This window comes from Salmo salar, chromosome ssa28 (genome assembly GCF_905237065.1).
Source record: "Salmo salar chromosome ssa28, Ssal_v3.1, whole genome shotgun sequence".
NCBI classification, from domain to species: domain Eukaryota; kingdom Metazoa; phylum Chordata; class Actinopteri; order Salmoniformes; family Salmonidae; genus Salmo; species Salmo salar.
In genome coordinates this window covers 29,949,194-29,965,282 of record NC_059469.1, presented here as the reverse complement: position 1 = coordinate 29,965,282, position 16,089 = coordinate 29,949,194, and the positions used below count along the sequence as shown (strand labels likewise).

The following is a 16,089-nucleotide window of genomic DNA, read 5'->3' as shown; positions in this document are numbered from 1 at the left end:
CTAGGCTACCTGCCGCCCCATGTCTATTGTGTCTATTAAACCGGTAAACTGGGAACTTGGGGGGGAGGGGGGGGACGAGTTATAATCATGACATCAGTGGTTTTCAGGTCAGAGAAAGATGCCAGAGTTTCTGAATTGGAATTCCGTGTTGGATGACCACTCAAAACAAACATTTTCCCCAGTTTGAGCTTGTTTCTTTCAGGGTTCCCAATTGTCTTGAATGCACTGAAGTCGGAAGTCAGAGATGTTCGAGTTCTGAGTTATTTTGAATGTGCGACTAGAGACCTAAGCTCCCTCTTATTTCTGAATAGGGCCACCTCCAACAAAGAAGCCCTCATGTCTATATTGAAGTGAGAAATAGGCATATCTACACAGTAATGGTGGCTGGCTACGACATCAACTAGCCTAATCATTTTTGTATTGAGGTGATATGCCTATTTGAGCTAAATCGATAAATGAAATTGATTAGATTACTCCGACAATGAAAAATATTTTTTACAAAATCATGTAGATGTTTGTAAGGTGTTCATGGTGAGATCTTCAATAATAAACTAAACAGACACTTAAACTAATACTTGACGGGTAAGACATGTAGACTTTTTTAAGGAGTTCATGGTAAGATCTTTCATAATAAACTTACAAGCAAACCGACTTGTGACGTGTCAATGCCACGTTACACGACGTGAATACTACGTCTACGTCTACGTGACGTGAACGTGTCACGTGACCTGAACGTGACATGAGTGGTGAGAGGTATCAGTACCTTCACAAAGCTTAATTCTGGCATGAATCACCCCCCACACACTGATGAGCGTAGTTTCTCGTTTGGTAATAGACTATTCACAGGACAAGAGATCTCTGAACTGTTTTACTGATATTGACAAATGTATCAAATATAGCCCTTTATTTATAATGGTGCAGTTCAGTTGTATTTTTCCTGAATGATGTATATTGTATGTGGCCTATTGCCTCTAACAGTTTTTTCTTAGGGAAAACTTAATCCATTAAATTAGGTAATACTATTATTGATCACATTTTAACCCGATTTGTAATTATAATTTCCTCATCAAAATTATTGTAACTGTTTTTCTCAAAATGTGCTACTGTTTTGCAGCGAGACTGACTGTCCCATTGTTGTCTGAATATAAGAATGTCCGTAAATCCGTGGAGCCGTTCTGCGCTAGGCTACGTCAGAAATCGTGCCCAACCAAAACACAACAAACCAAGCCACGATGTCCACTGCCAAACCAGTGGCTGCTGCGGGCGCCCACAAATACTGACCCGGAATCAGTTCAAGCAACCGTCATCGGTCATCCTATCCCTTCCTTCAGGGTTAAAATTACTAACACTGATCTCTAATCAGGGCTAGCGTTGACTCCAGCTCAGACCGAACAAGGCTTGGCAAGCAGCGGTAGTCACACCCCTCTCTTGTATCAAATGGGTATTTAGGGGTTTTGACGGACGTTTGCAGCGACTACTACCGATTCAAGGCTGCCCTAGCAACCCGCTCGATGAGCCAACCATAGCGGCGCAAGGCTTGACCCTCTGCGGCTACTGGAGACTTGCCTGCTTGGAGAGAGGAAACGACAGACATCCGAGAGAGCTGCGGAACAGCGTGGCTGGCGAGCCAAAAGCAGGACTATAAAAAATGACGCTTCTGGTACTTTAAAGGCACGGTAGAGTGAATGAAGGATTTATGGAAAGAAGATTTGAGAACAGGAACACTTTCAGCGTGAGCGGCAAGCTTTGGTGTTACAGTGGATCACACGGTAGATGTAGGCTATTTTTATAAAAACATTTATTACATTGTGTTGTCACTTTCGGTGACCAGATTTGACACTTGAAGCTTTCGTTCAAGCTCATATTTTGGAGACTTTGTGAGTTACCAGATATTCTTTTTGAATCGTAATATAAACAGTCGAAGAACACCACATTCAATTTGACTCTCTTCTTTGCTACTTTGATTCGTGCGTCACACAGCTCAAATCTCGGAGTTGGAGGAGAAACGGAAGAAGTGATCGAACAGTCGTGTACACGGTGTTCCATGATGGAACATAATCATTCTTCACCGTGAGGATGAACCACAGAACCAGCCCCGCCAAGGCTTACGATTTTCTGCTCAAGTTTCTCCTGGTCGGGGACAGCGATGTGGGAAAGGGAGAGATACTGGCGAGCCTCGAGGACGGAGCCAGCGAGTCTCCATATGGTTACAACATGGGTGAGTGTCCAGTTTACAACAGTGTAAATACAAAGAAACAAACAATACATTTTCATTTCAAACATTTTATTTATAGAAAAGGTTTAACATTACTTCTACACCGTGCTTCTACATCTGCATTGCTTGCTGTTTGGGGTTTTAGGCTGGGTTTCTGTACAGCACTTTGAGATATCAGCTGATGAATGAAGGGCTTTATAAATACATTTGATTGATGTTATGATCACCACGAATCGAGATATTGAAAGGAAAATATATTGATTGCGCAACACAAAGCAGTGGTCACACGCAGTCCATTTTATGCACAACTGGTTATGGCTGGTACAGTACATGTCATCTGAGCCCAGAAAAGCGCAGTGGTCGTCATTCCTTAGCTAGCCAGTGCACATTCTTTAAGTTTAGGCGGTTATATTTGGGATTAAGACCATGGCTGGGCATGTCATCTTGGACGTCTGTGTCCCAAATGGTGCGCTACTTCTGTGGAGCACTATTATAGTGCACTACTTCTGACAAGGGCCAATATTACTCTGGTCAAAAGTAGTGCCCTATTTAGGGAATATGGTGCGATTTCAGACCAGAGTATATGGATGATCATCATGAAGGACAAGACATATTATGGCCTTTGATGATGTCAGGGCTTGACAGTGTTCTCTTCTAGGGGAAAAAAACAATAGATGTTTTATTACTGGAGATATTGACTGACTTGTTGCACTCTGCATACAAGGTTGACTCTGTAATATTACACTTATCTGTCAGAGAACTGGTTCTCTCTCTCTCTCTCTCTCCCCATCTCTCTCTCTCTCTCTCCCCATCTCTCTCTCTCTCCCCATCTCTCTCTCTCCCCATCTCTCTCTCTCTCTCCCCCATCTCTCTCTCTCTCTCCTGCTCTCTCCATCTCTCTAATATCCTTTATCCGTATCCCTAAATAAGAAATCCACACCTTAACAATGTAACACATGTGCCATAATGTACCTTGTACCTGAACATAAAAGGAGTGTAATGAAATCTTGGCCATATAATGTCTCACCACCCATTGCTTTTCATAATGCATAACTTGAGTGTGCTACCCTAAAGGTGGTAGGTAGATGTTGATTTCAGGCATGTCTGAGCTTGTTTCTGCAACCAAACTCTCTCTAACGTTGGTTTGAAGGCACGTCCAAGCTTGTTTCTTCAACAGTGGGAGAAGTCTCTCCAGTGTTGGTCGAAGGCAGCTCAGGCAGCTCAGGCATCAGACAGCTATTCAGGCAAAGCCCACACCAATGCTTTCCAATAAGTCAATACCTCCAGTACTGCTCGAGCCACAGTTTTTCCACAGCAATCATCACACACACTGCAAGAAGAATGCTGAGGGGAAACAGAAGAGCTATTGCAGGGCATGATACAATAATTGGGTTGTGTGCATAAATGCATATTTCTGTTCTCTGTAAGTAAAAAAAAAAACCGAAGTGCATCTTATGTTTGTATTTAATACAGACTTGTTCATCCTGGATATACAGATAGCTGACTCTGCCCAGGATGTTGTGGACATGTTAATGAGAGTACCTCAGGGACTGACTCTTCTAGTTCCAGGCCTGGGGAGAGAGTACCTCAGGGACTGACTCTTCTAGTTCCAGGCCTGGGGAGAGAGTACCTCAGGGACTGACTCTTCTAGTTCCAGGCCTGGGGAGAGAGTACCTCAGGGACTGACTCTTCTAGTTCCAGGCCTGGGGAGAGAGTACCTCAGGGACTGACTCTTCTAGTTCCAGGCCTGGGGAGAGAGTACCTCAGGGACTGACTCTTCTAGTTCCAGGCCTGGGGAGAGAGTACCTCAGGGACTGACTCTTCTAGATCCAGGCCTGGGGAGAGTGTACCTCAGGGACTGACTCTTCTAGTTCCAGGCCTGGGGAGAGAGTACCTCAGGGACTGACTCTTCTAGTTCCAGGCCTGGGGAGAGAGTACCTCAGGGACTGACTCTTCTAGTTCCAGGCCTGGGGAGAGAGTACCTCAGGGACTGACTCTTCTAGTTCCAGGCCTGGGGAGAGAGTACCTCAGGGACTGACTCTTCTAGTTCCAGGCCTGGGGAGAGTGTACCTCAGGGACTGACTCTTCTAGTTCCAGGCCTGGGGAGAGTGTACCTCAGGGACTGACTCTTCTAGTTCCAGGCCTGGGGAGAGAGTACCTCAGGGACTGACTCTTCTAGTTCCAGGCCTGGGGAGAGTGTACCTCAGGGACTGACTCTTCTAGTTCCAGGCCTGGGGAGAGAGTACCTCAGGTAGAATGTTGGGTAGGTTACTTTCTAAGTGTAATCTGTTAGGTTCTAGTTACCTGTCAAAGTTTAATTAGGAAAGTAACTTTTGGATTCCCCAAACTCCATAAAGTAATCTGATTACTTTTATACTATGTTCCCCTTAAGAGGCATTAGAAAAATACAAATATTTAAATTGAATGACATCTATATCTAAGATAAATCAATGTTAGAGTTTACATAGCTGGCCATACATTTGTTGCATTTTTCTTTATGGGTTGGTTATGTAGGCTTCATTGCTTTGTACTACAGATAATAATAGGATTAGACTGTCTTTACATTAAAAACTACAGTCTGTCAGATTTCCAGTCATTCCAATTAATTTCATAGGCCTACCCCTTGATCTCCAAGTATAGGACTTGGAAATATAGATGATCCAAATTGTTTTACCGGAGCATGACCCAAAAACGGTGGACTTATTAGCCTACTCTGTTGTTTATGACTTTGTTGTCATGGAGGACTGATTGGGCTTATTGCTTCCAGTTGAAAAATAAATGCTGCTCTCATGGAATGGAATCCTTTTAGTTTCAGCACTACCGAAATGTGCTTTTTGCATGTGAAAAATGTATGCCATGTGCTGCATTTGCTATAGACCTAATGTTTACTTTTTTTGTTCGTGACACTTTTTGATAACTTGATAGTTTGCAGCTTTTTTAAGTCTTATCAAAAGTGTATGAGTTTTAGCATGTGTCTAAGGCCTATGAATATTTTTGTGGAATCAGCACAAATTCGATTGAGCAATAAAAGCCCCACCTTTTAAAATCAACTTGTTTTTGACAGTATGGAGCACTATACCACAGTGGAGTTTAGACGGGAGGAACTACCTCAAACTTTCATTCCATAGGCTGGGATCCGCACTATGCAGCTGTTGCAAGAGCGCATTTTTCGCAAGTTGACGTTCATTGGCATGAGTCTCGTCCTGGAGCCAGAACTGAGCGCTTTCCACTAGATGGGAAAGCTGCAAAGTCAAAATTGGCTATATTGGAAAAATGTATGATGATTTTTGGTCTTAATTTAAGGTAACGGTTAGGTTTGAAATCTGGTTTTATGACTTTGTGGCTGTGCCAGTTAGTGACCACCCACTGGGCACACCACGTCATTTCAACATGGATAATATTTGGTTGAGACGTTGATCAATGAGATTACAACCTATATTCACCCACGCAAAAAGACAGCCAAACGTTAGTTGAATTACCAAAGTGTTAACACTGTGTTCAACCATCTAAAAGCACTACAAAATTCCAATGAAAAAAAACAATGTCACATTTTTTTCGTTTAGTTGTCACAAAATGTCTAACTGTGCTTTCCACCATTTTAAAAGCACAGTGAAATTCAAAATGGTAATACAAGTCAGATATTTGGTTTATTTATTCAACAGATTGTGCTATAACTGTGCTTCATCTGATAGCACAACCAAATGACCTGGATTACAGTTGAGATTACATTAAAACTACATGGTGCAAGTGATCAATGCCGTTCGAGATTCTGTACAGATTATCACAGTCACATTCCTGTGACGACCTGTGCATGCTATCTTGAACATGCACAGTTTATAAGATATATATATATATGAGGCCACTGTGTTCTTGGGGACCTTCAATGCTGCAGAATTGTTTTGGTACCCTTCGCCAGATCTGTGCCTCGACACAATCCTGTCTTGGAGCTCCACATACAATTCCTTTGACCTCATGGCTTGGTTATTGCTCTGACATGCACTGTCAACTGGGGGACCTTATATAGACAGGTGTGTGCCTTTACAAATCATGTCCAATCAATTGAATTTACCACAGGGGGACTCCAATCAAATTGTAGAAACATCTCAAGGATGATCAATGGAAACAGGATGTACCTGAGCTCAATTTCAGGTCTCATAGCAAAGGGTCTGAATACTTATGTAAATAAGGTATTTCTGTTTTCTATTTTTAATAAATTTGGTACAATTTCTAAAAACCTGTTTTCACTTTGTCATTATGGGGTTGTGTGTGTGTGTGTGTGTGTATTGCTGAGGATTATTATTTGTTTGATCCATTTTAAAATAAGGCTGTAATATAACAACATTTGGAAAAAGTCAAGGGGTCTGAATACTTTCCGAAGGCACAACATGACCAAAAGTATGTGGACACCTGCTCTTCGAGCATCTCATTCCAAAGTTGGTCCCCCCTTTACTGCTATAACAGCCTCCAATTTTCTGGGAAGGCTGTTCACTAGATGTTGGAACATTGCTGCAGGGACTTGCTTCCATTCAGCCACAACAGCATTAGTGAGGTCGGGCACTGATGTTGAGCGATTAGGCCTGGCTTGCAGTCGGCGTTCCAAATCATTCCAAAGGTGTTTGATTGGGTTGAGGTCAGCGCTCTGTGCAGGCCAGTCAAGTTCTTCCACACCGATCTCGACAAAGCATTTCTTTATGGACCTCGCTTTGTGCATGAGGGAATTATCATGATGAAACAGGAAAGAGCCTTCCCCAAACTGTTGCCACAAAGTTTGAATCACAGAATCATCTAGAATGTCATTGTATGTTGTAGCATTAAGATTTCCCTTCACTGGAACTAAGGGGCCTAGCCTGAAACATGAAAAACAGACCCAGAACATTATTCCTCCTCCACCAAACTTTACTGTTGGCACAATGCATTGGGGCAGGTAGCGTTCTCCTGGCAATCGCCAAACCCATACTCGGCGGTTGGACTGCCAGATGGTGAAGCGTGATTCATGAGTCCAGAGAACGCGCTTCCACTGCGCCAGAGTCCAATGGCGGTGAGCTTTAGGCTTGTGTGCGGCTGCTCGGCCATGGAAACCCATTTCATGAAGCTCCTGACTAACAGTTATTGTGCTGACGTTGCTTCCAGAGGCAGTTTGGAACTCGGCAGTGAGTGTTGCAACTGAGGACAGACAATTTTTACGCACTTCAGCACTTGGCGGTCACGTTCTGTGGGCTTGTGTGGCCTACCACTTTGCGGCTGAGCCGTTGTTGCTCCTAGACGTTTCCACTTCACAAAAACAGCACTTACAGTTGACCGGGGCAGCTCTAGCAGGGAAGAAATTTGACACTGACTTGTTGGAAAGTTGGCATCCTATGATGGTGTCACGTTGAATGTCGCTGAGCTCATCAGTAAAGCCATTCTACTGCCAATGTTTGTCTACGGAGGTTGCATGGCTGTGTGCTCGATTTTATACACCTGCCAGCAACAGGTGTGTCTGAAATAGCCGAATCCTTAATTAATTTAAAAGTAATCCTAGAAGTAATCAACTAGTTGTTAAAAAGTATCTGTAATCTGATTTACAATATTTTCTCGTACTTTTTTTGTAATCAGTTACATGTAATCTGTTACTCCCCAACCCTGCTCATGGGAGAGCACAGCAAAGAGCAGACCTCTCTGGTAACCTCCTTGTTCTCTTTCGGTCTGGCTGCTACACAGTATTCTATTACAACTAATCTATTAGATATTGTGGGAATCCACTAGGTACGTTTATGATTTGGTGGCTTTGATGCAAGGTCTATTATTCAACATGTATTGTGTAATAAGTGAATTTGTCCAAATTTTATGTATGATATCATCAAATGAGGGGACTAGATACATAAAGTAATTTAATTTCTAAATGTTAAAACAGATGTGTATAAAAATACCCTCAAATGAAATCCACAGGAATTAGGATAGGCAATTGAGTGTTGAAAAGATGTTGAGAGGGAGAGACAGAGGGACAGAGATAATAGGGTGAGAGAGGAATAGAGACAGGGACAGAGATAATAGGGTGAGAGAGGAATAGAGACAGGGACAGAGATAATAGGGTGAGAGAGGAATAGAGACAGGGACAGAGATAATAGGGTGAGAGAGGAATAGAGACAGGGACAGAGATAATAGGGTGAGAGAGGAATAGAGACAGGGACAGAGATAATAGGGTGAGAGAGGAATAGAGACAGAGGGACAGAGATGATAGGGTGAGAGAGGAATAGAGACAGAGGGACAGAGATGATAGGGTGAGAGAGGAATAGAGACGGAGGGACAGAGATAATAGGGTGAGAGAGGAATAGGGACGGAGATAATAGGGTGAGAGAGGAATAGAGACGGAGGGACAGGGATAATAGGGTGAGAGAGGAATAGAGACGGAGGGACAGGGATAATAGGGTCAGAGAGGAATAGAGACGGGGGGACAGGGATAATAGGGTCAGAGAGGAATAGAGACGGAGGGACAGGGATAATAGGGTCAGAGAGGAATAGAGACGGAGGGACAGGGATAATAGGGTCAGAGAGGAATAGAGACGGAGGGACAGAGATAATAGGGTCAGAGAGGAATAGAGACGGAGGGACAGAGATAATAGGGTCAGAGAGGAATAGAGACGGAGGGACAGAGATAATAGGGTCAGAGAGGAATAGAGACGGAGGGACAGAGATAATAGGGTGAGAGAGGAATAGAGACAATAGGGTGAGGGAGGAATAGGGACGGAGATAATAGGGTGAGAGAGGAATAGAGACGGAGGGACAGAGATAATAGGGTGAGGGAGGAATAGGGACGGAGATAATAGGGTGAGAGGAATAGGGACGGAGATAATAGGGTGAGAGAGGAATAGAGACAGAGGGACAGAGATGATAGGGTGAGAGAGGAATAGAGACGGAGGGACAGAGATAATAGGGTGAGGGAGGAATAGGGACGGAGATAATAGGGTGAGAGGAATAGGGACGGAGATAATAGGGTGAGAGAGGAATAGAGACAGAGGGACAGAGATGATAGGGTGAGAGAGGAATAGAGACGGAGGGACAGAGATAATAGGGTGAGAGAGGAATAGGGACGGAGATAATAGGGTGAGAGAGGAATAGAGACGGAGGGACAGGGATAATAGGGTGAGAGAGGAATAGAGACAGAGGGACAGAGATAATAGGGTGAGAGAGGAATAGAGACGGAGGGACAGAGATAATAGGGTGAGAGAGGAATAGAGACGGAGGGACAGAGATAATAGGGTGAGAGAGGAATAGGGACGGAGATAATAGGGTGAGAGAGGAATATAGACAGCGGGACAGAGATAATAGGGTGAGAGAGGAATAGAGACAGAGGGACAGAGATAATAGGGTGAGAGAGGAATAGAGACAGAGGGACAGAGATAATAGGGTGAGAGAGGAATAGAGACAGAGGGACAGAGATAATAGGGTGAGAGAGGAATAGGGACAGAGATAATAGGGTGAGAGAGGAATAGAGACGGAGGGACAGGGATAATAGGGTGAGAGGAATAGAGACAGAGGGACAGATAATAGGGTGAGAGAGGAATAGAGACGGAGGGACAGAGATAATAGGGTGAGAGAGGAATAGAGACGGAGGGACAGAGATAATAGGGTGAGAGAGGAATAGGGACGGAGATAATAGGGTGAGAGAGGAATAGAGACAGCGGGACAGAGATAATAGGGTGAGAGAGGAATAGAGACAGAGGGACAGAGATAATAGGGTGAGAGAGGAGTAGGGACAGAGATAATGGGGTGAGAGAGGAATAGAGACAGAGGGACAGAGATAATAGGGTGAGAGAGGAATAGGGACAGAGATAATAGGGTGAGAGAGGAATAGAGACGGAGATAATAGGGTGAGAGAGGAATAGAGACAGAGGGACAGAGATAATAGGGTGAGAGAGGAATAGAGACGGAGGGACAGAGATAATAGGGTGAGAGAGGAATAGAGACGGAGATAATAGGGTGAGAGAGGAATAGAGACGGAGATAATAGGGTGAGAGAGGAATAGAGACAGAGGGACAGAGATAATAGGGTGAGAGAGGAATACAGAGGGACGGGGAGATGATGGGGGAGTCCGTTGTCACACTACTAAGTTGCTGGGAATATTCTAGAAGCTTGTACAGCCTCCATGTCTATTAAACCGTACTGTCTGGTTTAGAGTTCACAACCCACTGTGACCTATTAAAACCTACCCAAACCAGAAACCGTGGACAGATGGCAGCATTCGCGCAAAACTGAAAGCGTGAACCACCGCATTAACCATGTCAAGGTGACTGGGAATATGGCTGAATACAGACAGTGTAGTTATTTCCTCCATAAGGCAATCAAACAGGAAAGAGACAAAGTGGAGTCGCAATTCAACGGCTCAAACACGAGACGTATGTGGCAGGGTCTACAGACAATCACGGACCAAGAAGGGAAAACCAGCCACATCGCGGATACCGACGTCTTGCTTCTGGACAAGCACCTTCTTCGCCCACTTCGAGGATAACACAGTGTCACCAACGCAGCCTGCTACAAGGACTGTGGGCTCTCCGTGGCCGACGTGAGTAAGACATTTTAAGAGTGTTAACCCTCTCATGGCTGCCAGCCCAGACAGCATTCCTAGCTACGTCCTCAGAGCATGCGCAGACCAGTTGGCTGGAGTGTTTATGGACATATTCAATCTCCCTATCCCAGTCTGCTGTCCCCACTTGCATCAATATGTCAACTATTGTTCCTGTACCCAAGATAGCTAAGGTAACTGAACTAAATGACTATCGCCCCATAGCACTCACTTCTGTCATCATGAAGTCCTTTGAGAGACTAGTCAAGGATCATATCACCTCGACCTACTTCAGTTTGCTTACCGCCCCAATAGATCCACAGACGATGCAATCGCCATCGCACTGCAAACTGCACACTGCCCTATCCAATCTGGGCAAGAGGAATACCTATGTAAGATTGCTGTTCATTAACTATAGCTCAGCATTCAACACCATAGTACCCTCCAAACTCATCATTAAGCTTGGGTTCCTGGGTCTGAACCTCGCCCTGTGGAACTGGGTCCTGGACTTCCTGACGGGCCGACCCCAGGTGATGAAGGTAGGAAACAACACCTCCACTTTTCTGATCCTCAACACAGGGGGCCCACAAGGGTGTGTGCTCAGCCCCCTCCTGTACTACCTGTTCACCCATGACTGCATGGCCACGCACGCCTCCAACTCAATCATTAAGTCTTCAGATGACACAACAGTAGTCGGCTTGATTACCAACAATGACGAGACTTCCTACAGGGAGGAGGTGAGGGCCCTGGGAGAGTGGTGCCAGGAAAATAACCTCTTACTCAACGTCAACAAAACCAAGGAGATGATCGTGGACTTCAGGAAACAGCAGAGGGAGCACCCCCCTATCCACATCGACAAGACCACACTGGAGAAGGTGGAAAGCTTCAAGTTCCTCGGCGTACACATCACTGACGATCTGAAATGATCCACCCACACAGACAGTGTGATGAAGAAGGCGCAACAGGAAGCTGAATAAATTTGTCTTGGCCCCTAAAACCCTAAAACTTACAGATGTACAATTGAGAGCATCCTGTCGGGCTGTATCACCGCCTGGTACGGCAACTGTACCGCCCGCAACCGCAGGGCTCTCCAGAAGGTGGTGGTGTCTGCCCAATGTATCACCGGGGGCAAACTACCTGCCCTCCAGGACACCTACAGCACCCGATGTCGCAGGAAGGCCAAAAAGATCATCAAGAACATCAACCACCTGAGTAAGGTCAGTAAAGGTGCATCAAAGCTGGGACCGAGAAGCTGTTTTTCAGTCTCTATCTCAAGGCCATCAGACTGTTTAATAGCCATCACTAGGCGGCTTCCACCCAGTTACGCAACCCTGCACCTTAAAGGCTGCTGCCCTATATACATAGACTTGGAATCACTGGTCACTTTAATAATGGAAGACTAGTCACTTTAATAATGTTTACATACTGCTTTACTCATCTCATATGTATATACTGTATTCTATTCTACTGTATTTTAGTCAATGCCACTCCGACATTGCTCAGTCTAATATTTATATATTTCATAGTTCCATTCTTTTAGATTTGTGTGTATTGTTGTGAATTCTTAGATATTACTGTACTCTTGGCACTACAGTAGGAACACAAGCATTTCGCTACACCTGCAATAACATCTGCTAAATATGTGTATGTATAGAATTAGATTTCCAGACAGGCCTTCCCCATTCCCCTGGTTGGGGAGCTTTTCCAGGGTGAAATGAGTCTGTCATAGCCTGCCCTAAACAGAGAGGGTATACATCCTAACTGAGGACTTTACAGAGGGTCAGAACATTTTAACGAAAGATAATGTTCCGATTTTTTTTTTTACAAACCCAGGAGCTTGTTGCATTCATTGCATTACGAATTCCATTCAGTGAGCGGTGAGGCAGACAGGCTACCAGCACATCAGGAAACTGACCATTATGTAAGGACAACAACCTGGTAGATGGAGAAAGTGTTTTACAGTGATTGTGTCCCAAATGGCAGGGCTCTGGCCAAAAGTAGTGCACTGTGTTGGGAATGGGGGAATAGGGTGCCAGACAATGTTTTTCTTCAATATTGTGTTTTTTCTGCTCTGTGACATTCAGAATGTGTCACTCTATTAACACACCTCCTGAGGGAGACTTCCCAACAAGCAATGTGAAGCACTTTGGAGATTCAAGAAAAGTGTTATGGGGTCTAAATGTAAGACATCATCAACAGTGTTTGTTTATATTCTCTTTAACTGATGGTTGTTTGACTGTTTCCTAGAGGGAGCTGTATAAAAGGCAGTTAGACTGAGTCCCAAATGGGACCCTAATTTCCTATGAGTCCTGTTCAAAAGTAGTGCGCCATATAGTGGATAGGGATCTATTTGGGACGCAAACAGGGTTTTCCTCAGAGGACCTTAATTAGCTGCTAATTACCAAATTTTCTCTCTTAGTGTTTCTTTCCTAATGTTCTCATTACAACAACGTCGTCATCTAGGGGGAAGTCATTCCTTCATTCCCGTGGGAAGTGTATGTGTTTGTGCGCGCAAGTGTGTCCCCGCACATGCGTGTGTTCATACTCCGATTTGTTATTGCACTCCTTTATTAAAAACACTTTTATAAAACCACTGCGAAATTGTGTTGTGCTTGTGAAAACCGAAATATTTGACAGGTTTGCCTGATTATACTGTAGAGTGGCAGTTATCAAATTAATCTTCTGGAGAATCCAATAAGGGTCACATGGCAAGCTCCCTCGGAGGAATTTAAATGACATTTTGGTAAACCTATCACCTGAGGTATACCAATTAATAAGAGACGAATACATTTTTTCCAAACTTATTGAGGTTTGTCTCTACATTGCTACTTTAAGATGAAGTTCTGTCTGACTTTTTGCTGCTTGAATGATGTGTTGGTTTCTACATCGAGAACATGGACTAAATCCACACACTGAAGAATGTGTGGCTATGCTCTTGCACCACCAGTGAAATCTGTTGGATGTTTCTCCTGGTTGTATTGACATGGTTTGTGGCCCTGCTCGGTTTCTGCTAGTACCACAGGATATGATGTATCTGATGTGTGTTGTGTATAGCAGCCACAGTTTCCTCCCGGCTGGTTTGGCTTGTTTTAAACACCATGGAACAGAGGTTGTGTCCCACATGGCACACTATTCCCTATATAGTGCACTACTTTCTACCGGAGCACTATGGGCCCTGGTCAACCGTAGTGCACTGTATAGGGAATAGGGCGCCATTTAGGATGCAGAAGACAGTGTTTCCCCTTAAGCACTCTGGCCAATAATTGATGTTGCCGTTAGGCTACTAAATGTGGAATCAACAGGATCCAAGGCTCATCTCAGTTTTGGGTCAGTTCTACTAATAGGATGGAATAAAGGGAGAGTGGAAGCATTTCTGTGGCCAGCCAGTCTCCATGGCCAGAGAAAGATGTTTCAGTCCCAAACCATACCCTATTCCCTATATAGTGCACCACTTTTATCAAGGGCCCATAGGGCTCTCGTCAAAAATAGTGTACTATGTAGGGAACAGGGTACCATTTGGGATGCGCGCAGAGAGTGAGCTGGGCGGTCTGGGTGAGATGATGGCTGAGTTGGAGCGCTCACAGGGGAATGACCACAGACTCCAGAAGCAGTGGAACAGTGGAGTATAACAGAGAATCTAGAATCCCTCTGCTCCAACAGAATCCTTCCATAAACTGTTGTTGAGGTCGCAGGCCACAGAACACTTCCAAACCAAAATAGATCACTTGATTATAGTTCAGAACACACACATACAGGGAAAGAGTCACGCATGTACAAAGACAGAAATACTAAATGACCGCGTGGTGATATCAGCACGGAGGGCCAAAACTCCATACCACCAAAACAGGCTGAAATTTCAGGAGTCTTTTCAAATAGCTCTTACACTAAAAGGGCATTTTCATAATTTTCACAATTTCACAGTATTATTCCAACCTCATGGTGAGACAAATCACATTTTTGACTGCACTGGGCCTTTTAACAGAAGGTGAGGGAGGAGAAGAGAGTGGGAAGAAGGAGAGCTATTGAGCCCTACAGTAATCATACTGAAAGAATGTGCATGCCATCAGTAACAGATGGCAGAGAGGTGAGATGGAGGGATGAAGGTTGACAGATGGAGTGACCTGCAGGATTCAGCCTTACTGTAGGCTGGTAGTACTGTAGTAGTTGACTGACTGAATGTGTCCCAAATGGCACCCTGTTTCCTCTATAGTGTACTTCTGTTGATCAGGGCCCATAGGGAATCAACCAACCTAATGCAGCTGTTTTCTTATTGTCTGGATAGGTATAGCCACGCTAATGATACAACAATTACCCTGACATATCCTAACCTAGAGAGAGCATGTATTTTTACACGGAAAGTATACTGTGTGTGTGCGTGCGTGCGTGACTAGGTCTGCCAGCCAACACAGGGGCGCTAGGACGGCAGGTCACCCTAGCAATTAGAGCGTTGGGCCACTAACCGAAAGGTTGCTAGTTCCAATCCCCGAGCTGACTAGCTGAAAAATGTGCAGATCTGAGCTTGAGCAAGGCACCAGGGTCGCTGTCAATAATGGCTGATCACTGGCCGTGACCCCACTCTCTCAGGGAGTGCACTTGTACAAATATAAGCACCCCCTATTTGACCTCTGATGATGCATGTCAACAGACATAATAATGATTATCATAACCCCTTACGTAATGTCGCCTCTCCACAGTGTTTTGTGTGTAAGGCTGTATGTGCTAGGCTTTGGGTTTTTCTCAAAATAACCCTTCAGACTCCTGAGGGGCCCTCATGAAAACTGTCTCTGCCAGTTTTAACTGGAGCTGGCACCTCACACAGAGTTTCATAACAGTCAGAATCACATCCCATATCAACTATCATTCAATAGACATAAACAAGGATGTACAGTGCCTTCGGAAAGTATTCAGACCCCTTGTTTTTCCACACTTTGTTACGTTACAGCCTTATTCTAAAATGTATTAAATGTTTTTTTTCAGCAATCTACACACAATACCCCATCATGACAAAGTGAAATCAGGTTTTTAGAAATTGTACCAACTGTATTAAAAATAGATAACTTATGTAAATAAGGTTTCGGACCCTTTGCTATGAGACTCTAAATTGAGCTCAGGTACATCCTGTTTCCATTGATCATCCTTGAGATGTTTCTACAACTTCATTGGAGTTGTCACAACGTGGCCCTTCTGGGTGTATATTGTGGCTCCCCCATCTCTCACTCTCTCTCCCACCACAGGTTTTACAACGGCCATAAATTCCAGGTAGAAACTCTTCCCTGCCATGGGGTATTGAGGGACAGAGCCGATGGAGAACAAAGACATTCTTCTTGCCCAA

At 44.3% G+C, this 16,089-nt stretch overlaps 1 protein-coding gene across 3 annotated transcripts in view; it reads left to right on the top strand.

The window, feature by feature from the left end:
• Positions 1 to 1,370: 1,370 nt before the first annotated feature.
• The window catches only part of LOC106589859 (ras-related protein Rab-40B), a 39,285-nt gene continuing 24,566 nt past the window's right edge, over positions 1,371 to 16,089 (top strand). The window contains exons 1-2 of one of the 3 annotated variants that reach the window (XM_014180262.2): positions 1,371 to 1,769; positions 1,981 to 2,218. In XM_014180262.2, coding sequence (XP_014035737.1) covers positions 2,077 to 2,218 — 142 coding nt within the window. In that variant the 5' untranslated portion in view covers positions 1,371 to 1,769; positions 1,981 to 2,076. Of the gene's footprint in view, positions 2,219 to 16,089 lie in introns of all 3 variants that reach the window. The other 2 variants (XM_014180260.2, XM_014180259.2) reach the window with 2 other exon arrangements.